This window comes from Styela clava, chromosome 5 (genome assembly GCF_964204865.1).
Source record: "Styela clava chromosome 5, kaStyClav1.hap1.2, whole genome shotgun sequence".
NCBI lineage: Eukaryota > Metazoa > Chordata > Ascidiacea > Stolidobranchia > Styelidae > Styela > Styela clava.
Genome location: NC_135254.1, coordinates 19,998,932 through 20,026,706, shown reverse-complemented (window position 1 = coordinate 20,026,706; position 27,775 = coordinate 19,998,932). Strand labels below are relative to the sequence as shown.

At 34.2% G+C, this 27,775-nt stretch overlaps 1 protein-coding gene across 4 annotated transcripts; it reads left to right on the top strand.

The window, feature by feature from the left end:
* The first annotated feature begins 496 nt into the window (after positions 1-496).
* On the top strand, positions 497-27,731 carry LOC120343969 (coiled-coil domain-containing protein 180-like). 4 transcript variants are annotated; one of them, XM_039413024.2, is made up of 32 exons: positions 497-973; positions 2,042-2,188; positions 2,459-2,596; positions 3,133-3,286; positions 5,208-5,467; positions 6,335-6,464; positions 6,901-7,059; positions 7,860-7,982; positions 8,057-8,185; positions 8,888-9,048; positions 9,744-9,903; positions 10,728-10,802; positions 11,300-11,371; positions 11,970-12,210; positions 13,252-13,333; positions 14,394-14,569; positions 15,370-15,550; positions 16,273-16,419; positions 16,914-17,090; positions 17,496-17,679; positions 19,167-19,280; positions 19,798-20,051; positions 20,534-20,624; positions 20,779-20,888; positions 21,351-21,453; positions 22,064-22,168; positions 22,765-22,855; positions 23,428-23,588; positions 23,994-24,086; positions 25,012-25,168; positions 26,688-26,858; positions 27,431-27,731. In XM_039413024.2, exons 1-32 carry the CDS (start codon positions 711-713, stop codon positions 27,631-27,633), a joined length of 4,812 nt encoding a protein of 1,603 aa, XP_039268958.2. In that variant the 5' UTR covers positions 497-710; the 3' UTR covers positions 27,634-27,731. The 4 variants fall into 4 exon arrangements, with proteins under 4 accessions (XP_039268958.2, XP_039268957.2, XP_039268960.2 ...); XM_039413023.2 differs by having other exon boundaries at positions 11,967-12,210; XM_039413026.2 differs by lacking the exons at positions 10,728-10,802; positions 11,300-11,371.
* The last annotated feature ends 44 nt before the right edge of the window (positions 27,732-27,775 follow it).

Here is a 27,775-nt window from a genome sequence, read left to right as displayed (position 1 = left end):
GGTATTGGCAAGTTACTGCGTATGATTTTCGGGGTCATTGGTAATAAAATATTTCGTTTTGCCCTTCTGGTCTACATATTTGAGCATAGCCTACCTCTCTTGTTAATTTGTTGTTGGCGTTTCTCTTTATTTGGACACAAAATAGACTTATGGATCGTTTTGTTATAATTATATTGTTGTTGTTGGCGGTGCATTCTTAGTAATCATTTTCTTGTTGTTATCGTTGTTGTTTTCAATTGCTTCGAAATGTTCAGTGGTTGAAGATTGATGTTGTCGCTAAACGCACCCTGATACAGGTAACGGTAAGTTATGGTAGCTGTTCCACAGTTCCACCTAGGTTCACTATATGATTCTCAGGAAATTGTTGATGGAAAATATCATATATTTGAGCATTGCTCTCTCGTTCAGGAGTAAGGTCGTATATTCCTGCAATATAAGTATTACTTGCGACACCCAGTGGATAGACTGTCGCATCCATGGAAACGGGGAAGTACCGAAAATAAACAAACAGCGCTTTAAGTATCGATTCTCTTATTTTACCATATTCTCGGGTTGAACTCTGGCTCAATAGTAATGATTGAAGGAATTTTAGTTGAATAATATGTTGGAGATGTCCTATATTTGGGCATTGTTAGCATCGAAATAACAATTCGAACAAGAAAACAGTTAAATAGCACATCATTGCTCTGTAAAACTGTAATAAATTCAAAATGTCAGAAGTCAGGGTTCCAGTTCGTGTTCTGCCGAGTGGTAAAGTTTACCGACAGATGTTCGATGCTGAAGTTCAACTTGTGAAATCACTTCAAGCTAGAAAACCCGAAAAGCATCGTTTACCACCACTACAATTGAGTACTGAAACTGCCCAACATTCAAGAGATTTAAAATCGTCAGGAAATATTTTGACAGAACGTCAAAGATCATGGATGATTGGGATGCCAAATGATTATGCAACAGAAAATCCAGTAAAATATAGGTGAGTCGGTAGGCTAGATAGAATAGTTGAAAAGTGTCGCAAGTCATTATTCAATTGTTTATTTTCTGAGTGTAAAAATGCATTGTTAGTCACATCATGAAGAATTGCTTTCCAACAGCTCTAATACTGTAATATATAGGTTTTGAATAAACAAATATGAAATATGTAAATATCTCACAGAATCTTACCTCAAACATATATGTGCGACAGTTGTCCTATTGTGCTATACAGACGTTAAGAAAACACATCTATCTTACCTCTGAATACCCTGCGTGGGTTCACGTGTTTATGAAGATTGCTGGAAACCTCACTGCCATAGGGTGGTTCATGTAACTGACATGGAACGGAGTATAGTAACGGGACGAGAGGCCGTGGTTCAGCATATGATTAAACTGTCTGATACTATAGCTTTATGAATGGCAGCGGGCATTTCATAATTCACTTTGAACTGAGAGTGAACAATAATTAGCAAAAAAATGAAAAATCATAAATTTCTATATTGAAAATTATATAAAAGAATTAATACTGATTTATACCTCTGGAAAAAGACAGAATTATGTTAAGTTCTCAGTATGTTATTTAATAAAAGCTATAATGGATTTCCAAAAGTGATAGCCGGCTGTAGTAATGTCCATTCCTTCATCGCGTTTTAACTTGCTTCATTGTTTATTGTGACGGATAAATTTTGAGACAGAATATTTGGCAAAATATGTTATCCAGAACTTATAGTTTGGTTTTTAAAATGTTACAAAATTTTGTTTTCACACAAAATATAAATACAAAAATCTTATATTATCACTGTCGCAACTATGGTAACTCTTTACAATCCATTTCTGAATTTAGTTTTCAGTCAAGCTAATCCTAATGTTTGTTATGAAACACATTCAATTTTCAAAATCCAATTATTAACTGACCAATTAATAATTGGTCAATAACAATCCAATTATTAACTCTTTCATGTATGTGTCAAACGTTAAGTGTGCCCTGGAACATACTAATTACCATATTTTGTTCATTTTTTATTTAATTGTATGATTCTGTAATTGTTGTTTTCATTAACATTTGCAGACAAACAACCACAGAAGCAGCATCAAGATTACAGGAAAATGAACCAGATGCTGAAATAGTGGAAGTACGTGGACTTCCTAATGTCTTGTCCAAAACGAAACGAGAATCCAACATTATTGATAAAATTGCGGAAAGGAGAAAAGAACGGTAAGTTATATTTGTATTTTCTGCTGACAAGCCAAATTTCCGGACCTAATTTTCGACCGGACATTCTGAGGGACATTTATTGGGTTTTCTGCCAATATAGAAAAACTAGTGCTAAAAATTGAGCTTGGTTTATTTGCAGAGTCGACTTATTACTTAGTTGGCAAATAGATGTATGTTTAATACAGATATGAGTATAATAAGAGAATATCAAATTACTCATTTCGGATTTTAAATTGTTAGAAATCATTTGTGATCTTTTCATTTATATAGTCATGAAATTGAAGTTGAAAAGATGCACGATGATCTATGTATGATCAGTAACAGAATTGAACCAAGAATTACTGAAATTGGACAATTCTTGATAAAACAGTTTGCTGAAGATGATGAAAAAATTAAAGCTATTTTTAAGTAAGTAATTTTGATAATATAATAATAATAATTCATGGATATTGTTTAGTACACTCACTGATCTAGAGATCATTCTCTTGGAATTACACATTTGTGGACGTGGATGAAAAAATGAACGATAGTGCAATTGAAGTTAATGTCATTTGTTAAATAAATTCCGCTCATTTAAATTAATTTTTTTCAAAATTCCGTTAATAAGTAAATTCTTGATATATGGTGAATGGTTTTTTTATTCTGTGTCTTTGCATGATTACCTTGTATGTATTTAGCTTTAGCTACTAACACCTTTAGTTTTATTCCTGTTGAACTCTTTACCATAGCAGAATCGTTCATGTAACAAACCCTATGTCAAGGCTATATGTACATGGAACATTAAGCTGAAGAGCTTTATCATAGCCTTCATTATTCAATATAAATATGGACATCCTATTTCCATCTGTTTTGCTGTGTCATCAAATGTATTTTCTTCATTCCAACTACTATCAATAAAAATACCAAATTGTGAAATTAAATCATCCGTTTCCTCATTTGTTTAGGGAAATTGAATCAGATGAAGAACTGGTTAACTTTAGTCATGAAATGTTGGAACAAATATGGAATAGAGTAGAAGAACATTCTCCAAAAAGAAAAACATGGGTTGAACTTGCTGATGCCAATTTCGCTCTTGTTGAACATGATAGAATTGAAGTGGTGAGGTTAAATATTCAAACATACTATCAAAGTTATCTAACTACAAAACTTTTAAACCGGGCCTGGGGAGCTGGTTAGAAATCATTAAAACTAATTAAATCGTTAAAATTGTTTTAACTTCAAAACCTCAATATATTTAACCTCCTGCCTCAGCACTGGAGCTTCATTTTTCAACTCAGAGCTGGGCTTCAGCTCCATAGCCTTTGACGTTTTTAGTATGGCCACTACCATAAAACATTAGCCCAAAAAAATAATCTTAGGAGTTTTAAAAATATAAATTCAACTTGAAACCTATGACCTATTACTAGAAATTAAATATATATATGCTCAAAAGCAGTGGTCGGCAACCACTGGGCCGCGGCCCATCGCCGGTCCGTGGAAAGGTTACTACCGGACCGCAGAAACGTGGCACAAAAGCAGACAATGTCCTAATAACATGTTTAGTTGATTAACAACTCAAACAATAATTAGTTGAAAAGAGTCTTTGCGATTTATAGGGTACAGTCTTTTCGGCAGTCTTTTGGGCAATACTACTAACTGAATACCCCGGCATTGCAAAAAAGCTTTACAGGCATTTTTACATCTATGTGAAGTCGGGTTTTAAAACTGACAACTACAAAATCGCAGTAGGCTGAACGTAAGAACTTGAATAACATCACCTTTATTCTCTGAATTTAATATCAACCTATTTATCCTAACACATATAATTTATTACATAAGCTTATTCCGCCTGTACAAGGTGGTCCTCCAAAATTTTGGTCAGGCTTTACCGGTCCGTCACCGAAAAAAGGTTGCCGACCACTGTTCAAAAAGATAGACCTTATTATTAGTGTATGGCATTGAAAAATTATAAATGTGAAAAATGATTATATGGTTGGTAGCTGGAGCCACTACAATATCTGGTATCTCAGGATCCATTTATTATGGTAAGCTCTGTCTTAACTCCCGTTCCAGCTTTAATAAAATGTCAAGACTACATAACTCCAGGCTTCAGCTCCACAGTCTTGTTTCAAATATGGGATCAACATTCATGAAATCATATTGAGAATGACCATTGTGCATTGTAGAGCAAGATACAATTGATGTAAATGTCAGCAGATTACAAAAAAAATCATAATAACAAAACTTTAATCTGGGTGGATTTGAGTATAACTAGCCTACTAATTAGTTGGGCTAGAGAAATTTTGAATTTTTATTTTTACCTATCCCATTACTTATTATTACCTTCATCACACTCTTTTTATTTTATGTTCCGTATGTTGTTATTACAATCTATGCTATTGTTTCCAAGCAGCACGTCTCTGTTTTCATTTTACACATTTATAAGTTTGATATTATGAAATTATTCAATTGTTTCAAGTTTTATAGAACTTGCTCAATTGAATTGAAGGTTATGGTTCGTGTACATACGGTACCTTGTACACTTGTCATAAATCATAATCTTTTTTTGTCTTCACATTTTGGTAACCAAACATATTATTGGTAAAACATAATGCAATATGAATATAAATACTTGTGCAGACTCAATGGGAAATGTATATTTAAATTGTCTTAGTCACAATTCATAGTTGTGTCTTGAAGTTTTAAGCTATTAAAATATAGATAGATTGGAGTGTGTCCCTTTTCTGAAAAATTTCTTTTCTTATCTGACCATATTGGAAACTTGATAAAATGATACAAATAGTTATAACCAATTTTGAAAGATATTACCAAAAATGATTATGATTAGCTGTATTAGATATAATACAGGTTTTTGTTAGTATAATACAAATCTACGGTTCAAAAGTTTTGACGTGATTTGCTTTTGAATATTTGATACATTTGACCTTAGTCAAGGTTTCAAATGTTTTGACAGGCAAATTCAACTTCACAAAAAATACTGTTTATAATTCAGAATTTGAAATTTTGCGTTTATGTACAGATATCGGGTGTCTTCAGGAAATATGCTGCTGTATTGGAGAAGATAGCTTCACTTATGCCTGCTGATGTTCAGAGATTTATTGAAAAAGAATCAATGATGGCAAATCAGAGCATACTTGCAAACAGACGGGCATATGCGAAGCTACGAATCAATTTATTGGAATCTGATATTCAACGGGAAATGGTTCAACATTTAACATGGAGCGAAAGAGTTCAGGATTGGAAGAAATTAAATGCTGAAATTGCAGTTAAACAATTTATGTAGGTTTTTTAAATGCTTCTATTCATACCTTTTGCTCCAAACAAGGCTTTTTTTTGGAAGGATCAGAAGTTAGTTTTTCCTACCCAATTTATTACACAACGCAGTTAAGCTTAACGCTTTAACCACTAGGCCGGTGCCTCCCGACCTTTTTCAGTTCGTGACCCACTTTTATTGCCATTTTTTGTGTGACCCACAATGAGATGTTGATATATGAGAAAATAAACAATGTATCCCTATGCAATTTACTATAAACGCGAAACTTGAGCTTGCATATTGGATATTACCAGATCGAGTCGAGGCTTGATAGGAGACAAGCTCACACGCAACGTAGCATTTTCACTCAACACATTGTGCTTTTGGCTCAAAGTCATTTCCTGCATTAATGAAACCACATTTGATGTAATCGTATTTTCTCGTACTGAAATTATTAATGAAACACATCGCATAATTCTAATTTTTACATTGTTTCATCATTGTTAAGTAATGAAATGCCACAATTTCCTGATCTAATCGAAAACTGTATTTAACATTTGGAAATACTTCACGACTACTGGTTGGGAAGCGCTAGATCATAGCGCCATCCAGAATTTTAATACATAGTACCATATAATATAACATAGAACAGCAATGTCTCAGTTTTGACTTGTTTAATAATGATTATCATTGTATTTCAAGTATTATACCCAAACTATTTCAAAATGAAATTTTAAAATTTTTGAAATAAAATCCATCACTATTATCCATCATTAATAAAATTAATATTGAAAGAATTTTAATGAATATGTAAAAAGCAATCTTTCAAATATGGATTTCAATATTAAATATTATCACAGTTTAATTGCACCAACATTCTTGTATTTTATTAGTGAATTTATGAATGGAAATGATGTAACGAATCCACCAGACATAGATGGAGTTAATGAGAGTCATCTGCAAGAACAAACCCAATTGCAAGAAAAACGAAATGAAACTTTGGAACAATTACTGGAATTCAAGGTAGAATATGGTGCAATACATTGTGAACTCTACATACTGTTTTGACAGTTCAAATTCTCAACTTTTGTCCAATAAGTTTAAGTAACATTATTTTTATTCTTAAGTGAGTTTGTGTCAAAATTACGCACCTCCGAATACCCTGCGCATATTTGCAGGTTCGAATCCCATGGGGGATAATTATGTGTGAGAGGATTGCTGGACTCCTTACTGTCGTAGGGGGATTTTGTAACTGCTGGTAGGGTTAGCGCTTCTGCCACCATGATGTCCATGCATCTGAGAGAAATAACTGGCTAACTGGTCCCATACCTGACATGAACTGGTAACTGAATGAGAGACCATGTTTTGTCATATGGTTAAACATTCTTATTTCTTTCTTATCCCCCAGGATAAATATGAAAATCCTATTTTATAGTAATTGTTTATATTTTATTTACAGCCGCCTACATCAACCAAAACATCAGTGTATAAATGGAATTCAGCACTTTCCAAATCCCAAGAAAATATAGATCAACTTCATTTAAAATGGGTTCGAACACTGAATGAAAAATATGAAAATGTTTGTCAAAGATGCCTTGCTGAAATTGACAAGTATCGCGTAAGTTTTATTAAAATTTTCTTGATAAAAGCTTTTGAAGCTAAATATTGCAAATGAGTTTGCGTTTCATAACTCAGTCAAGTTGTTATTTAGATACAGTTCTTGTATAATTAACGCCGTTTATTGAAAATAATATGAATTAACCTGTTTTATTTGGCCAAGCTGAAATTCAAAGTAATATATTTCTGATCAACCAATCTTTGTTTTAAAAATCTTGGTGTAAATAAACTAAATCTGCTAATGATTGAAAATAAAGAGGTAATTTTGCAAACTTCACAATCAAGCTAAGAACTTTAATTGTGTAATGAACTATCTTGCATTACTTTTCTATCAAACGTTTTGCTCTATCGAAAATGTAAAAAACTGTGTCAGGGATGCAAAGTCTCAATCCACTTCAAACTTAATTAATAATTAATCTCCCCTGTTAGGTTCAGAACTTGATATAAAATTTTCAAAAATCATTTGAAAGATGATATTGAGAGGGACATGTGACTTGCGATATCGGCCAGGATATAATTTTCTATAGACAAAATGAAGATCATGCATCGCATGATTACAAAACTTTATCACCGTAAATAAATAAAAGCAAAGTCAGATTTTCTTAATCACGCATTGTGATTTACATTTCCCAAAGTAAATGTCAAGTTGGTAACCATTGCATTAAACTTACTAGGACTCGATTTTATGGCTGCAGTCTTGTAGGTAGTGTGTGGCAATGAAGCAACCATTCACCAACACCGAAAGGGTCTTCCTTTTCTTGAAAGTACATCCACTTCATTTAACTCTTGTATTATTTTCAGCAAAATTTACTGTTGTCCAAAGTATGTTCTGAAGAAGATGTTCAGCGAATTGTAAACGAACACATGCTGCCTCTCGTGGGCCAGCGTCAACGAGAATTTGAGTCCAGGCTAGAGAAAATGGATGTAAGTTTTCCTTTTAGCTGTAATGTATCGGGATAAATTGATTGATGCTACATTATTATATGTTTAATTTACAGCAAATTTTTGAAAGTTTGGCCATACGAACAGAGCACCAACTCAAACGATTATTCAAGTTTACTCAGGGTGCAGCCCATCTATGGGATGTTCATGAAATTGGATTGGCAAAACAAGAGAGGAAACTTCAGGTATACAATATGCAATTTTATTAATAGTATGAAATTATGAATATTGAAAAACTTACTACTGGCATTTTTGATGATTCTATAGTTCCTCATTTTTCATCTATATAACACATTTTCCAGCTAATAAGCCGAAGCCAATTATTTGCAATAAAAATGAGGGTTTTTCTATGTTACTGCCCAATAAGTTGAGGCAGCAGATTTGTGTTTATTTTCTCTCTGTTGGTCAGTTTCGTCGCTTAAGCACCAATGTACGATCTATCTTTATCAATACTATTCTACTCAATGTTTTCTCACTGAGTTGCCTTCGTTATGCGCTTTCTCTCCTTGACATGTTTGTAGTGCACATACCAAAGTTATAACGCCTTGTTTTCATGATTCACTACATGTGATGGTATCGGTAATTGCTTTTGCTTGTGATTCACTTATAAATGCTGTAACATCAAATATACTAATTAGCAGCAGAGATATTCCAGATTCAGAAAATCAGGCTAAAAATTGAGTCCAGAAAATCGGCTGATTAGCTGAAAAATATGGTGCTCAATATAAATCTTGAGTTAAATAATTTAAAACAAAGTTGTTTGTACAGCAGTAACCAAAACTGTTTGAAAAAACTATAATTGGCAATTGGGGGTGTTTATATTTATAAGTGGGATTTTATTTATCTGAGCTTTGATATTCGAATGTTTGTAAAAAATAATAATTTAGAATGATCTTGATGAAAGCCGCCAGAAACACGATGTTGACAATCAAGAGCGAGAATCAAAATTAGATGTTGTTATGGACAGATTAAGACAAGAAAGTACAGAAGAAGCATTGACTTCTTTTTTACAAAAATCACTCGAAATGCTTGAACATATCTACAGCGGGTATGAATTTAAACAGAAGTTTCAAAGTTATTACTAACAATTAGTATAGTAATTTCGATTTCAAAATAATATCAATATATGAATACATGTGGAATCATAGGACATTTGAACATACCTAGTTGGAATTGGAGGATGTTACAGGGTTAACGTTAGGGCTGTGCCAATGCCGCAGGTTGGCGGTATATGTCACTACTGTGGTGAACAAATATCCATAAATAAATCTATAAATCTTTGTCTATTTATATATTATTATTTCTAAACAATTTCCAAGGCAATTGAAAATCAATATTATTATTCAAATCGTCTTATGCCACCTAATGGTAAGAAAAGTCCAGGAGTGAAATGTCCGTGGCGCAAAAGTCTGTAGACCATGCTGGAAAAGGTCCAAGTTATCTTTTTCAATCATATTATCACAAATATTATAAGGTTTTTTATAATACTGATAGCATAGGTTAGAATTACCGTAGATAAATTGTCAGAACTACGTGTAGAAGGTCGTACGGAATCTCTTGTAGGAATATTTTGTCTGAAGACTAATCAACTGTATTTGTACTGTTAATTGAGCAATCAGTCAAATTTTGTTAAATACTATTGTTCCCAATCTCATTTTGAGATAGTATTTTCTGCATTTGACAAGTTTTAATGTACATGGCATGGCAAGGAAATTGACTAATTTTTCTATTTCTTCTATCTAGATATGAAGAGTTCCACGAAGAACAGATAAACACTGTTACAAAATATCCTGACATGGTTAAATCAGAAATTCAACGATATGATGACGCTGTTTGCACCTTTTTCAATGTCAACAGAAATAAACCTACTCAAAATCCAAATACACAACCTAAATCCCCAAAGGTATATTTCTTGACAATATTTCACCAATAAACGTGCGGGTTTTCCCTTTCCCCAGGAATAATAAATATGAAAATCCTATTCTGAAAATCTAATTACGGATACTTACTTACTATGGTGTTTTTATTAGATATTACTTCATTATGCCTTCCCAATTTTCCTTACAATATATACACATACGCTAGTGTCTTTACCATATCATAAACTAACGAAGTTTTCTGAGTAGAAATGTGAAAGTTTTGCAAATCATATCATTTTGCTGACACATATCTGTTGGTAGTCTTACGCTATAGATACTTACTTTTAGGTATTGGTGTACAGAAATATTAAAGGGTAAAAACAAAACAAAAAACATTTTGTCATTCCGTATATTTCTATAAGAAAAGTTTAATATAGGCAAATGCCATATTTTTAGTGAATTTAGAATTCAAATTAAAAAAGAATATAGATATAATTGAAAGTATTTTATCATGCATCAAACGCATACTTCAATTTATATTACAGTATCATTAATCAATCCTAAATACTGATAAACTGTATCCTAAGCAGATTTTATAGGCGAGAATCTTGAATTTAAAATTATTTGTAGAAAGCTATAATTTATTACATTTGGTGCAATATAAACTTCATCATATCCTAATAAAACAAAGAATAATAAAACACTTCTATATTTTTATGCCTTTACCATATCTGCTTTTTATAAACAAAACTATTAGGATATATAGTTATTTAGTTAGGAATTATCATTAGCAGAAACTCAATTATATAAAAGTTTTTTAGATTTGTAATTTATTTGCCCAGCGCTAAATTTTTCGAAATATTTACAGAAACGCAATGTAGCTGTAGTGAGGGGACAGCATACTAGAAGATTGTCAATGGTGAGACCAGTTAGTGCCCAAGAGGTATATTGAGACAAGATAATATTAATTCATAGTTATTCTGAGGGAAGGAAAGATAATACAATGATCCCTGTAAGCGTCCAAGCACCAAGTTAGAAATGATTCTGCATGGCTAAGGCATTAAGGATTTTTACTGCATAAGCAAGGATACAATTCTGATTTATTAGTATGATCGAACGAGAGTAAGATACAGTGATGGGTACAAGTCCCCACACCCTCGTGATTGAGTTGAGTCAGTCTTTGGGTTAGTCTCACTGTATCTTCTACCCAGTATAAATGAAATATAGGTAACTTTCAGAATATTCGAGGTTGTTTGATTGCTGCTTTTTCTATTAGAGTTAATCCACTTTAGTTGGTATTTTGAGTACCGAAACCTATCAGCTAAATTATACCAAAGATATATAAAATCGAAGAAATTAAAATCTGTATAAAAGTTTTCTGACAGTTTTACTTGGAGAAACATTTCAGATTATTTTATTGTTTTTTCTTAATTTACTCAGAGTTCGACAGAGAGAAGGTTGTCTATTCAACATATTCCTGAGAGGAGAACACATAGTGCAGAACATGATAAGGCAAGGAAGGATTTTAAGTTGTGTCTGAAATAGGGAATACTTGAATAGCTTGTTATAAAATGTTTAAGAATATTTCTGTAAAGTTAATCCTGCTTGTTCAGTAAGATATTATTTAAATGAATATCATAATTATTAATTAATTTTCAATTTTTAAAACATCTCTAATTCTGAACTTAGATTATAATATAGTAAACAAGAACTTCTAAATTTTGATTTTACAAATAAAAAACACTGTTTGATCAATATCAAATAAGATGGGATTTTCGATAATTATCCTGGGCAAGTAGAAATTAGCTATGAGAGCATTTCATCTGGTTACCAGGTTGGGGAATGATAATAGATATCCAGTTTATCATCCCAGATGCATGGATTGCATCAGAAGTCAAAGCCCATCAGCATTGTCATAAACCACTTTATCATGAGGAGGATTCCTGCGATCCCCTCATGCACAATTGTGTCCTGCAGGATTATTTGAGTACCGTAATCAGTAGTGCAATTGAAAGTGTGCTCTTGATCCTTCATGATATGGTATGCCTAATGCAGCCATGTTAATTATAAACATGTGTAGAATTTTATCTGTAAAACTCTTTAATAGCAGAGACCAAGAAGTCCATCACCTCTTGCTAAACAAACATCACCAAGACCCATACAAGAGAAAGCAAAAGTATTGCGAGACACCCTCACTACTGATAAAGGAACCTCATTTTATGTTGTCACTGTTGCTGATAAGGAAGATTTTGAAGAAGAAGGAGAGAAAGAAGATACGAAAGATGATGATAATGAAGAAGGAAGACGTTCTTCTGCTCTTTCTGGCACTGCATTCATGACAGAAGTTTCTGGTTGGTATAAATATGAAAATAATTGAGTTTGTGAGATGATGCAATAGTGGACAAGGCTTGAATAAAAATTATCAAAACATTATTACAATATTACTTGTAGAAACATAATTATAAACATAAATGGTGGCCAATGTGTATAGTTAGGTTCTGTATTGATTGCACCATACATACATGTTGAAAATCAAGGATCGTGTTGTTTTGTTTGCGTTCGAACATTTGATTTTGCCTCCACTTTCATTAATTATAATAGCGAAATAAAATTAATAGAATATTGTAATACTTCACTTTCATTAACAAATAATTCAATCACAGTGATCGATTCTCGTCGATTCACACCGAACATTGTTGATAAATGTATCTCCGCACATGAGCCTGCGTGGCCCAAACTGAAATGTCTGTAAGACAGAGAAAGTAGTTATGTTATTGAAGACAATACATGTTTCTTACACTGTGACAAACGAATACATGTTGCTTTTATTTAGTATTGCATATATAATAGTTGCTAAAGTACAAGTTATATTTTTAAAGAACATTTTGGTATTATTAATATCGTTTATGTTCATCTTCACAATTTTGAAAGATGTATAAACAAATTCACTACAGGATTGGATTTTTAAATTTATTTATATAGAAAGGAAAGGTGATAAAATTGCTCATTCATGATCTGTCACCAATTACCAGTATAGAATGGATATAGGGATAGCAAATTTATCCATAGTAAGGAGGTATAAACTTTAATGGTAGAGGATGGACTTAACCCATTAAGGATTCGTCAACCATCCTGGGACAGCAGAGTCCAGCTATTTTTTTGCACATGGTATTTTAGCCTGCTAAACTACTTAACATTGCATTGGTAGCCATGTTCCTAACAACAAGCGCTATGCATCAACTACCAATCCCTATAAAATATTCAATCTATTGTTTCATGATTTAAAGGATTCCCTGCTTTTGTATGAAATTCTATCTGTTTTTTATCTAAAGAATTTTTTTACTAATTTGATTACTAATTTTATAACAATAGATAATTTTTCATTTGTTCAGACGAATCAGGTAAATCTGAAATGCCTATGTATATCAGAACAGTGTATATGGAGACAGCCACCCTTCGTAACATCAAAAAATGGTATGTAAACAGTATAATTCATCAGGTTTATTTATGGTAAATGTTATTTTATTGTAGCGTTTTCAGTAAAGGGTTCTTCTCTCAGAAGGTATTTTAATATCTTTCGGGAAGAGATACATTTGTATTCGAGCATAGTGGTACTAGTATAATGCACATATTATTGAAACTATTCAAATTGTACAAAAGTCAGAGCGCTAGCGTGTAAGAGTAGATAATGATCCATTAAAGAATAAACAACAAATAAAAACAGTTATCATGCATCGCAAAGGGGAATGAAAACTTTCAAATAGGCAAAGTGAGGAATATACTAAAAAAGGTGGTCATTGGTATGAAATGTTCCAGGCGTTTGAGGAACCCCTGCACATATTATTGAAACTATTCAAATTGTACAAAAGTCAGAGCGCTAGCGTGTAAGAGTAGATAATGATCCATTAAAGAATAAACAACAAAAAAAAAACAGTTATCATGCATCGCAAAGGGGAATGAAAACTTTCAAATAGGCAAAGTGAGGAATATACTAAAAAAGGTGGTCATTGGTATGAAATGTTCCAGGCGTTTGAGGAACCCCTGTACAATTGTTTAATTGTCTTATAAAAACAAACCTAACACTAATTATCTAATGATCTTTAAAGTGAAGCGAGTTTAGTGAAACTTTCAAACCTTTGAATATTTGATTACATTCAAGCAATATACATATAATAAATAATATAGTAACCTCTGGACTCTACTGGTGGAACACTGGAAGTGCGGCAGAATCCTGGTCGAAAACAACAGATCTATAATTTTATCATCCGAATAGTCTGAGTGCTATCCTGCTTTTTTATGAGATGTTCCACAACTTAGTTACAAGCACAGCTTTAGAATGTCAATCACCTTCACTTAGAAAGTAACAAATAATGAAAAAACTGGAGTAATTTTGGTTTTACTTGGGCTATCCACTTGAATGGCATTTGCTCTATTTTATTTGATCTCCATGCATAGGGGCACATAGTGCATAACGCCATCAATATTTAATTATAATTTATGTTTAGAAGATTTTTATATGTTATTGTTTTTACAGCATTAGAATGCAGTTCCTGAATCATTTGGAAACATGGAGCGAACAAGCGATGATAAATGCAGACAATTCAGCAAGAGATAAACAAGAAGAACTCGCATCTGAACTTGATCTTAGAAAACATCTACATGAACCTCGTGCCAAACGTATCGAATTGGATGTCCACAATGTTAGAGCAGGTTAGCTATGATTTCATTTTTTTTCAAATCCATGCACATGGAACAATTAACTGGTTGTCTAACCCCATCACCTACCCTAGTATACATACAAGAATCCAATACTAAATCTATAAATAATTCATATATAATAATAATTTTAGATCCGCAGGTTATTCTGCATTGAGAGAGAGAATTTATTGCTTCGTCAAACCAGAAAATTCAATATACAGGGTGGGCCAAAGGTAGGGTACCAGTTATCAAACCTTACTTTTAGCCCACCCTGTATATATATAAAAAAAAGAAAGAATAACACGAGTATGTGTATGCAATGTGTGAGACTATTGCTGAAATTCCACACAAGCATTTGTAGGCTGTGTGTGAGATTATTGTTAAAATTGCACACAAGTATGTGTAGGCTATGTGTGAGATGATTGTTAAAATTCAACTCAAGTATGTGTAGACTGTGTGAGACGATTGTGAAATTTACCTCAAGTATGTGTAAGCTATGTGTGGGACGATTGTTAAAATTCCACACAAGCATGTGTAGGCTGAGTGTGAGACGTTTGTCAATATCTGACTCAATTATGTGTAGGCTATGTGTGAGAAGATTGTTAAAATTTTTACTGCCACAGGATAAGAGTATTGGCATAACTGCTGTTTGTTTATGTCTTTTTCCAGTATACATGTTTGTATTGGATGTTGAAATATTAGCTAGCTAAAGCCATACCTGATCTATAGGAGCAAAAAAATTAACATTTTATTTATAGTATTATTTCTTTAGATCGCACCTACTTTATAACAGGAATCTTCTCTATTTTTAGCTGAACTGGTATTACATAAAGAGCGTGTATCAAGACATTGTAAAGGAATAACAGCTGCGTTGCTTGGATTGAAACAAGATTTTGATGAAATGACAAAAGATCATGAAATACAAGCTTCAAATTTCCGAACTAAAATCGAAGCAATGGAAAATATATTCATCAATGCTACAAAATCAGCAAAGTAAGCGTAGATAAAAAGTTATATTCTTGCGCAGTGATGGCCATAACCAAATACTGGACTATTTCAAATACATTCTAACATCCCATAAAACATAAAGCAGTAGTAGTAGCAACAGTATTTTATATGAATTGTAGCTTGTATCAAGACAAGCGCAAAAATAAGAGCAACTAAGAGTATTCTAAATTGTACAGTTAAATAAAAGTCATTAGAACATTGCACACAATTTTTACACAAATAGTTTTTGCTGTAAAATTGGAAAGCTTTTCTTCAGCATGAGTGTCCTTTGGCTACCAAAATGCACTACCTAAATTTCCATCTGTCAATGAAGGATTCATTAATACAAAAAATTGTGATATATATACTTCAAGTCAGCGCTGATTTGAATCTTTCGAATCAGCTGTGATTTTTTGTAATCTTTTCAATTATGACAAAACATAAGATAATCATTTTAAAAAAAATTCCAATTGAAACGTCCATGACGAACACTAAAAACTATATTCGAGGGCCGTGATATTTGAATATATTTAATTATTCGATTCGATTTGGACATCCCTGAATAGTAGTATCAACTATTGTGCCCCTTTTCCTTGTCTATTTATGAGGTTAAGCAATTGAAATGAAATAAATTACGGTACTAGACACTTCACTCAGCAAATATGACTGAGTTAGCACGGGTAACCAATAACATGAAATATAAAATTCACATCATGTCATTTATTTAGACTAGTTGAACTGACAAACTCACTACATGGGAATCTGGATAGTTACATGCAAGCTATCAAAGCATCACTCAGACATTTTCGACAAACTCTAGATAACACTCTGAGTAGATTACGAGATTCAAATGCTCAATGTCTCAAGTCTTTCAAGTAAGCATGAATAATTTTTTATGCAGTATGATTGAGGTGGCATTGAATTGAATATGTTGTCTATACATAGAACAAGATTTTCTATATTTTCCCCAAGGGAGAGGAAACACGATAAAAAGGCATAATCATATGGCATACCATGGCCTCATTGTCCAGCTGCCAATGGGATGTCAATGGGATTACTTTTTTGTTTCAGATGTGTGGACTTGATGGCGGAAGACGTTGTATCCGACCAGCGGTTATGTGAACCACCCTATGGCAGCAAAGAGTCTAGCTATTCTCTCGCACATAATTATCCCCCATGAAATTCGAACCTGCCCACCCACACAGGGTAATCAGAGGGTTGAGGTCTGATGGCAAGCCTATTCCTAACGCTTAGCACGATGCACCAACCACCAAGCATGTTCATCGTATAGTATGTTTTCGTTCATAAGGTGTGAATAAGCTATCAACCATTTTAATAAGCATATTTATTATAATTTTTGAATATTCAGGCTGTTTTCACAAGGAGGCAACTTCTCGCCAGATGAAACCGTTGGTCTTCGTAAAAAACTTGAAAAAATGTCTCAAAGAGTTGATGCGGCAGAAGGTGTCATCATGCATGATTTAGAAGGAATGGAATCAAAACGACTCGATCAAGCTACTGAAGTTATCACCAAGTTTGAAGACAGGTGAAAATAGTTTTAAAACATTGAATCATTCTGTTAAAATTGGTAATCTGGTATTAGATTAGTTAGCCAGTTATTTGTTCCAAGTGCATGGACTTGATTGTGTAGAAAGCCGTAAACGTCCTGCTGTTACGTGAACCACCCTATGGCAGTACAAAGATCAGCAATCGTCTCGCAAATAATTACCCCCCTATGAGATTCAAACCTACGAATCCATGCAGGCTAATCATGGATGTTGTTAATTGCTTCCCTCACCAACCACTTCTATACAGATGAAGTGTTGTTGTTGTCACTGGCTAATTATTTCTTTTCTATTTACCGTACCTTATTATAATTTCCTCTAATAATATTTTTTCTTTCTTCCACATATTAGGTACTAATTTATATTGAAATTTTTATCACACTCAGGTTCCGCAATCACATGTCTGATTTGACTTTCATTGAAAAAGTTCAACGATGGATTACGAATTCACAAGTTCGAATAAAAACTGAAGTTGCTCATTCTAACGGAATGGCAGCAAGTGTAACTCGACATGTTAAACTTGTCAAATCAAGGATAGATGCTTGTAAACATCCAAATCCTGACAAGGAGGTATGATAATGATTTAGTTATCTAGTTTTTTTAATGATTTTTGCTCAGGGAAAGGTAGGATAGGATTTACATATTCATCCAGGGGGAGAGGAGAACCAATAAGACGACTTAATCATATGGCGGACCACGGCCTCTCGTCCGGTTACCAGTCCATGTCGGGTATGGGATGTCGTCGCCAGATTTGGGAAGCATGGACTTGAAGGTGGAAGAAGCTGAAGCAGCCAGCGGTTAATTGAACCACCCTATGGCGGCGAGAAGCCCAGCAATCCTCTCGCACATAACTATTCCTGCATGGAAATCGAACCTGCGGACCCATGCATGGTAATAAGAGGTGCAGTGGCGAGCATATTCCTAATGCTCAGTACGAAGAGCACAGTCACTCAGAAATAAATGAGACTGACCTCTGACTTATGTTACTGGTGATCACTGAAAAGTTACTGACACTATATAGAATCATGCATTAGTGAATACCGATTAACAGTTCAGATCAATATGATCAGGAAAACAGCTATGAAGTAGTGAATTCCACATAACTGCAGTTCTTGAAGAAAAATTTTGGGTTTGTGATTCTTCACGAATGACTTAAATTCAATTTATTGACTAAATTGTCTTTGAATTAAATTTGACTTTTATACTAATATTTGTTGTTTAAATGTTTTTATATGGCTCCTTGATATCTGTACTTAATCGCTACAAATTAAATTAAAAATATTTTACAATAGATGTCTGATTTCAGGATTCAGATTAACATACTGTATTGCCCTCAGTTTCCAGTTTTATGAAAAATATATCGACACCTCAAAACCAAACAGTGCTAAGTCCACTTTTCCAAAAAATGACATTTTTCAATTGCTGATTTTCCTGGACTTAGCTCTACATTTTGGTCTATTTGCCTTATCTCTAGGTGCTCTAGATCTCAAGTCAGCTATGGACATAACCCTGCTTTTTTTAGGGCATTTGAGAACTAAACAGAGCTGTGTCTAATATAGTGGACTTAGCTCTGGATAACTGCATTGTAAGTTGGGCTAAGTCCGTTTTTTTGGACATAGCTCCTCTCAAAAAATATAATACAAAGCGCTAAGTCCATACCAGCCTCTATAATAACATAATAAAGGGGCCCTAAGTCCAATAAAATTGTTTCTGGTTCAGAAAATTGAGAGCCAAAAAGGGTTGAGTCCAGAAAAACCCCTCCCCCAAAAAAATTGGGGCGGAGCACAAATTTTTTTATACCATCTAAATATGGCCTTCATTGTAACTTTGGTGGACCATAAAAACTAGACATCCTCGATGTAAGGTATTAGAGAAATGAAAAAAAGAAACAAAAAAAAAACGTTTTTTGCGTTTTTCTCAAAACTAGAAAAATGGACTTAGCCCAATTTGGATTTCATGCGTCGATATCGGTTTAGATCTCAATAATTAAATTATACTATCACAGTTTGCTTTGTATACTGTACTCTGACACTTACTGTTCATTTGTTACTGTTTAGGACATTACACCAAAGTTTCTATGTCAATATACAAATGAAGTGATGTCATGTCTTCATACAAGAGCTGATTATCTTAATTGTAAAGTTAAAATTGTTGAAGAATCTCCTCTGCAGGTGAGTACCGTAAATACATAAAATGCTTTTTTCATATTTAGAATAAAGCTTATATGATGGCATCATCAGATTGCAATCTGCAACTTCCCATCCAGTAAACAGTTCCGAGTAGTGTTAGGCAGGGAACGGCCCGCCAAGTCATTTATGTAGTCCGCCTGCTCATGGAGGAAGTTCTGAAAACTACATAGAAATTCTAGAAATTCAAACTTTATATAGAATATCCAAACTATAAATGAATAAATAAAATAAATGTTTTTTTTCATCTCTGGTTAACAATGTAACTTCTGGCATAGCAAATGGAAATAGTCACTGTGGCGTCACATGCTGCCCTTTTCAAAAAACATTTTTTGAATGCGGCCCTTGCAAAAAAAACTTACCACCCCTATGTTAGGAAATCAACATGAATATTTTCCCTGAGGATTGAAGATTTTTTAAAAAAGATATCTTTTGTTTCTAAGAATTTCTATCTTCAAGTACCTTCATAATTGAAACTAAGAGAAAATGTTTTCTATTGTAGTCAAGTGCTCAAGATCTCACTGACCGCACTGCAGTCGAAAAGCCAGCATCTAGAGGTGGGGGACTAACACCTGCTCCATCATCAAGACAAAAAAGTCGGCAGAGTCAAGGCAGAAATTCAAAAGCAGGGTCAAACAAACCAACACCACCAGGTGTGAGTGCCCCAAGTCGAACTGACCTTCAAACTGGTGGAACATCAAGGAGAGCTCAACACCAGGAAGATTCTGCTATTGGAATGATTAAAAGCATTCTCAGGTACATAGGATTGGATTTTCATGTGTATCCTGGGGGGGAGAAGGAAGCCGATAAGATGTCTTAATCATATGGCAAGCCACAGCCTCTCCTTCGGTTACCAGTTCATGTCGGGAATGGGAATGGTTGACCATTTATTTGTTTCAGATGCACGAGATTTGATGGTGGACGAAGATGTGAACAACCAAATGTTGCAGGAACCACCACTGGCAAGAGTCCTGCAATTCACTCGCACATAATTATTCACTAAGAGAATTGATTCTGGAACACACTCAGGGTAATTGGAGGTGTGATTGCAATGCTAAGCACACTGCTCCATAATGCCAAGCTATATTACATTCTAAAGCATTATGGGTCATTTTGGTATGAAATATCATAAAAATAATTTTTGCATGTTTTTGTATATTCACTTCGATTTATCAGTGTCTGTATGTTTTACATCTGACCTTATTTTTACCAAAATTTCCATATTTCATTTTCAATAGGGCACAGAAAGGGATGGACCCTGAGTCAGAAGATTTAAGATCAGTTATGACAGGAGGAACAAGACCTATTCCCTCTACTGCTGCCTCTCAGGTATTTTTTTATTGACAATTCACAGACATACATTCTTTTACCGGTATATACAATAAACAGGCCCTGATTTGTACTGATATCACTGGATGGATGAATATGAAAATCTCGTTTTATGTATTTGATTAAACAAGACTTCCAATTCAAAACATTTTAGATTGGAAATTCTCGTATGCAGAAAGGTAGTTTTAAAAGACAAGGAACATTAACAAGCATTGCTGGAAGTACAACTGATTCTGATAAAGGGAAAAAGAAAGATGGCGGAAGGTAGAATATCAGAAACATTTTCTTCAGTTAATATTACAATTTTTGTATGTATGTAAGCCGTGAATTGAATGTGCGATTTGGATTTTCTGTGGACACCTTAATAGTATGGTTCTACTGTGCTCATTCATTTTTCGCTCAAGTTCATTGGATTGGTGGAATACACTTGCCATTGCCCCTATGATTACTCTGCATGGGTTTGCAGGATCAACATAGCCGCTGGTCAGTTATGACTTCTTGCACCATCGAGCCCATGCATCTGAAAAGAAAATACTGGCTAACTAATCCCATAGCTGACATGGACTGGTACGTGTGACTGATGTCGATGATTAAGTCATATTATCTACTTTCTTCTCCTGAGATAAATCTGGAAATCCCATCCTCCCTCACCAATAATACTGATTTTAACATACTTGTAGCAATTCTTCTTAATAAAATGTATTTTATTCTGCTTTTCTTTTCCAGTCGAGTCGGATCTGGTATATATAAACGACGTGAAACTAAATTTGAACTTCGACATATGGTGTTCGGTACCTCATCAACTTCTGGAACTCACTTTGAGGCAAAGGTATTACAAACTCATGTTGGCTAATGATCATACTGAGGGTGTAATAGGTTTTTTATCTGGATACATATTTCACAGGATAGCCAGGGATTGCATTTTTCATGTTTTTATAGCAAAAAGAAGTGAAATTATAAAACAGCTAAATCATATGATATATCTTGGTTCGATCATCTTAGTCGATCAAAACCTTTGTTTGATAGTGACAATACAATTTTTCTAGTTGCTCTGATAAACAAATCTCGATAAAATCGATGTTTATTTATTTCTTGTGTCTCGAGTTAGCCAAGATTTTGCTTTGGAAATAGTTTATGGTCAAACAAGTTGGGACTCACTGGACTAGATTAAGTGAACCACCATTTTATGTGTCATAACTTGCACATAAACTTGCATCCTGAATACTTGGGTATTGTGTAATTTTTCTTTACATCAAAGTCAAAATTTTTAGACGAAACAAGGCATAACTGTAAAGATAAAGATTATAAAGATCAGGATCAATAATTTATTACAACAAATACCTTAGGAATGCACATAGTCAATAACTCTTTTTGTTATTTTCGTATAAAAAGATTCATCGTATACATCGTTAAAGGATAGTGTCATTGTTCAATTCCAGATCACTCAAATACTGTATGAAACATTAGACGGATTACTTTCAACTGGAGAAATTTATTACAAACAGAAAGGAGCGAGAGCTGTAACTAGACCAGATCATATGCAGGTATAATACTATTCTCATATTTAGTATATAAACTTTTGCAAACATAAATATTTTTCAATAAGCTAGACCAACAGTTCAAAAGCTTGAATTTATGGACTTCACATTGTTGTGTGCATGATATTTTTGGTGATATTTTGAGAACATATTTTGTGGTAATAAGTGTCAATTTGCTTGATGGAGTTGTGATAACATCAATTTAGCTTGTTTGTCTTATTCAAGTACTCAATTCTGGAATTTTGAAGATCGACACACCTCTGATCATCCTGTGTTGGTTCACAGGGATAGGTATGTATGAGAGATTGCTGGACTCTTCGCTGCCATAGGGTGGTTAAAGTAACCGTTGGTCGGTTACGGCTTCCTCCACCATCAAGTCCATGCTTCGAATAACAAATAACTAGCTAACTAATTCCATACCCAACATGGATTGGTAACCAGCTGGAAGGCCGTGGTTCGCCATATGATTAGGCCATCTTATCGGCTTTCCTCTTTCCCAGGATAAATATGTAAATTCTATCCTATGTTCTTGTAAAAATAGTCTATGTTCTTTTTCACGAATAATTACCAGTATGACAAAATGTTCTAATTTTACTATTTAGGATAATTTTGATCAGTTTTCTGATGTTGTTGTTGCAAAATTATTAAACTACGAAGAACAAACCAAAGAATACCACAATACTTCTTTACAAGGTAAGAAGGTAGTTTTGATTTCTCTTCACAACATTCGAAAATAACAAGAGAGCGATGCTCAAATATATGATGGATGAATGAACGCGGAACCGCCACAAAGCAATTTCTTATTTTGATGACGTACGTCATCACACACAAAACACGAAATAAATAAAATTACTAGTCTTCTAACGACAACAACAATCTTGAGCCATAGAAAATTTCAAAGCAATTGGTCCAGTAATTAAAGAGCAAGGCAATTTTTTCATAAAAACAACAAGAAAAAGAATTCTAATAATAACACCAACAACACTTTGTGTCCAATAATAATAGATATCATTGGTTCAAAGCTGGCCTATTTCTTTTATGCTGGTGAGATGTTCTACACAGATGAGAATATTTACTTGGTTTATTTTATCAATACTTCAGTTGGTCATTTTCTTGCACTCTTGTTTAATTTTGTGGAAGGATTTTGGTTAATTTGTTAATTTATTTCTTTAAATTTAATGTGAATGACTCGGCTTGCAAACACTAAATTTGTATGTAACTAACTGAATGTCATAGTGATGCCTGACTTATCTGTTTTGTTTTAGAATTCCGCCATCAGTTGAAAACGCTTGAGGAAGATTTATCAGAAGTTCCTAATTTAGTTTTGGACGAGATATTGAGAAAAAGTCTTCAAAATCTCAGAAGAGAACAACAGATCATTCAAGCTGAATTTTTAATAAAAGAAGCTAACTGGAAAAAAGTGAAGGTTTGTTTCATCTTTGTTTGTGAAATATTGTCAATTTGTGATCCTATATGACACTACAAATGAGTGATAAGGATTGCTTCATCAGAATATTACTGTCATTCAGTTTAAAATAACTACCATATTGATAACCTGCTTTGCTAATGATTGTAACACATATCTTACAAATAAAAGTTGATCCCAATGGTGGATTTGATGAAGAATGAAGCTGTAACTGACCAGCGGTCACATAAGTCTAGCAGCCCACTCGCATACATGTACTCGACAGGATTCTAGGTGTGATGGAAAGCGCTTCCAACTTTTAACAAGATCCATCAATCATTATTTCTATTGACATTTATTTTGAATAACTACATGAGAAATTATTTCCAACAATATAATTTAGTTTCAATATTTACATTTTGATAGGAAAATCACAAAGTTTCTCTCAGACCAACATTAGGCCATCCTGATCAGGAAGTAAGACTTCAACAACTGATAACAAAAGAAGAGGAAAGACAGGTTGGATTATTGCTTAAGTAGTACATCCCCAATATTGAAACTAACCAATTCGCCGTGTAATAATGGTCGAAAGCAGTTGTGGGATTCAGGCGGTTCGCACCGGTTCTATAGAACCGTCTCACGGAATTTTATGAGACCAGTGAACCGGTTACCATTACTGGTTACTGTCAATGACTTTTAGGCAACAGAACCGACTAGAACATATGACTTTTCTGATGGAACCGGCTAACAAAAAATTTGAATCCCACCACTGGTTGAAAGCCCTTGTTTCAGATATTGTAATCCTTTTATTTCTATTTCACCCAACCCTTTGAGTTCATTCAGAAGGTGCTGACATTTTTATACTCGTTAATTTGTATATTATAGTTCATCCAAAGTTTCCTAATGCTAGAAAATTACTGTTAAACTATGCGAACAAAGGCATAGGTACCTTAACATAGATCAAACATCCCAGATCTTGGTCCACAGAAATAAAAAAGCAAGCTGAAATATCGTGATAATATAGTGATGCCAGTCTCAGTCTTTTGAGACTATCCGCTGTTGAGACTATTTTCCAATGATACTCCAAATGATAATTTAGAATATACAGGGTAACCAAAAAAACAAAACTTGTAAATTTCTTAATTACTCCTACAAAAATAAAGAAAATTTATTTAACACTTGAACCTCTGTTTGTGTATGATTCTTCCCAAAAGTTGCAGTAATATAGAACGTTTTGCACAAACGTTATGTTCTCTCTGGAATATGTTCTATAATCGGTGCCCCAGAGGTATGTGCATCTGAATCTGTGGGCTTCAAAGAATTTCTTTTTTTGTGTGCGAAAATGTTATAAAAAATTTTGCGATTGCTACACTAGTACCGGTAGCTGTACTACTTCGTTTTGGTCTTCGTGCCCATATATTAAGCATCGCTCTCTTGTTTTTAGGCTGAAAATTTGTCTGGTATTCAACAACACAGCAAGGATTTGAATGAAAAGGCTCATGAAGTCACAAAGCATTTTTTGCTCAATATTGGACAGGCTTGTGCAAGTTTATTGGATCAGTTTGATTATTCTCTCACAATCGATGATGTCAATTCAGGAAGTATGAATTATTGTCATATGTTTTGATGACTGGTAAATAATTTGATTTGTGGCTGGTTCAGATTAAATTTGACACTTTGTGTGTTGGATTGAAAATTTAGTTTCTACATTATATACGAATATTTATTGAAAAAAGTATCAGTTTTTTTAGTAAAGTTGATACTTATACAATTTTTCATCCAGTTAACAGGAATGGCATCAATGTTTAATTAGCGAATTTAGTCTTTCAAAATATCTTGATATTGGACAATTTTCGGTTTTAGCGTTGAATTTCGAATTTACTATTGAGGGAAGAGGGCAGGATTAGCCATCTAACTTATAACTTGTGATCTAACTTGTGTAGTAACTACTTAATAGCCCCATGTGACTGTATAAGTTGATGATAATTTTAGAGATTAGTTCGGCTTTGTAAGCTTAAAAGGGATTACTGGGATCATCACAGCCATAGGGTAGTTCATGTATCCGCTGGTTGGTTAATGCTTCCTTTGCCATCAAGTTCATACATCTAAAAAAAGTGACTGATTAACTATTCCCATTCCTGAAATGGACTGCTAACCGGATAAGAGGCTGTGACCCGCTATATCAGGGGTCACCAACCTTTTCGAGGCCGAGGGCTACTTTCTGGGTACAGATTAAGCCGCGGGCTACCAATCCAATGTACACTTCTAAAAAGTCGCAGCTGTGTGGCCATCGTTAGTGTGCTAAGCGTTAGGTTCGCGAGGATAGTTATGTGCAAGAGGATTGCTGGACCCCTTGCTGCCGTTGGGATGGCCCGGGATAAATATGTAAATCCCATCCTATCCTGAGTTTATGTCAAAAATGTTGATTCACAAAGATAGGTTGAACGAAACAATGGTCTCGTAAAATAGAATTGCTGTATGATTTGAATCGCGAGCTTTTTCTGTCCGTACTGCGCTGGATAGTTAGCGCGGTAGATTGCGTGACAAGCCGTGAAATATCTTTTCGCTTGCCGTCGCTACAATCGCCCCACAGATGAGACACGCGCAGGCTGTTTTCATGTTGGTAAAAATATATCCACCCCCAATCATCGTGAAAATGGTGGGTTTTTCATCGTTTTCTGCCATTTTTCTTTGGAATCAATAATTATATTATTGCTGCTCCACAAACCAACGGAAAAGAAAAAGCGCGGAAGTGCGGGTTCGTAGTAAGTGATATCAGTGTGATGTCATAATTGGAAGAGTGTTAATTGACCCGTCACATTACTGAGGGTCAAATAAAAATCAGGTTGATGGCTACAATAATTAATATAGTGCCATTCCCGATTCCCATATAAGTGTGATTTATACAAAAATAGCAGGACAAAATTTAATCGATGTAGCTTACTCATAAGCGCCGTTATTAAGCTCAGTTTGGAACAGACCTGCGGGCGACTTATATGGTCTTCACGGGCGACTTGGTGCCCGCGGGCAACGTGTTGGTGACCCCTGCGCTATATGATAAACCTGTTTCGTCTTTTTTGATAATCCTATTTTGTAATTATTTATATTCATATTTTTTAGAAATTGAGTTGAAAAAAGAACCGACTAGTATATTACTAAGGAAGAAAGCTGCTGGTATTGATCTGCATGACACTTCATATAGACCATCTTTGCCACGTGGACCTAATGTCTGGCCAGGGCTTGAAGTTTCTCATCTTCTTGAAAAGGGAGAAGTATTAACTGAAGTAGCAGGTATTGAAATTTTGTCTTCTAAATTTGAACATTTCTTAAAACTCACTGACTCATTGCGTTACGGGTTAGGTTTATTGCCCTTCATGGAGGCATTTGTGAACCCTGTTTGGGAGTATCTTGTTCAATGAATTGGTGGATCTCTTATCATCACAATGTGGCTTCCTTCGCTAGGTATGCCTACACAAAAATAACTGATCACATTATGGTTACTCTCAAACTGGACTTCCTTTTGGGCGAGATAGAATTTTCCTATTTATTTCAAGGGGGAGAAAATCAATTATATCTATGGCAAGTTTATGTCCCGATCAAATCTTTATGTGTCTGTAGAATCTATTGTAAAAACGTATCAATTGAGGCTATATACCCTACTGGTTCATGTCCCAGTTATGTGCACCACCCTACCTCTGAACAGATTCAGTCAATCCTCTTACTCACACATATCCATCACACGATTTGAACCTGCTGACCCAAGGAACAGATTAGAGGTGCAAGTGCAAGTGTGTTTCTTCTCTAGTATTAACTTACCCTGAATGGCATGAATCTAAACTTCAATCATTTTCTCAAATTTACAGAAGACATAAATTGCAACAAGACGACGCTTTCACACACATCATCCGTAACCACGAGAGATAAATGCCTTACAGCCTTCACTGAAGCCTATAATTCAGTCATGGGTGAAATTAAAGAACAGGAAGAATTAAGAACACTCAGTGAAGAGAGATGGGCAGAAAATTGGCGACAGTCTGTTCGAAACGTCCAACAGCTTTATACGTGATTGATAAATTCAAAAGATTAAGTTGTTATAGGATGTAGATGTATATATATCCCTTGTATTTTCCACTGTTTGTAATAAAGTTTTAGTTTCATAGTGTATATTATTTAAGGAGTGAATGAGGTGCGTTCTACCAGAAATATTC

Excerpts from the sequence above, each read along its gene's own strand:
- LOC120343969 (XM_039413023.2), top strand. The coding sequence starts at position 711 with ATGTCAGAAGTCAGGGTTCCAGTTCGTGTTCTGCCGAGTGGTAAAGTT. Across the intron at positions 16,420-16,913 it reads CAATGTCTCAAGTCTTTCAA|GCTGTTTTCACAAGGAGGCA; the intron begins GTAAGCATGAAT and ends TTGAATATTCAG. Across the intron at positions 17,680-19,166 it reads ATCCAAATCCTGACAAGGAG|GACATTACACCAAAGTTTCT; the intron begins GTATGATAATGA and ends GTTACTGTTTAG.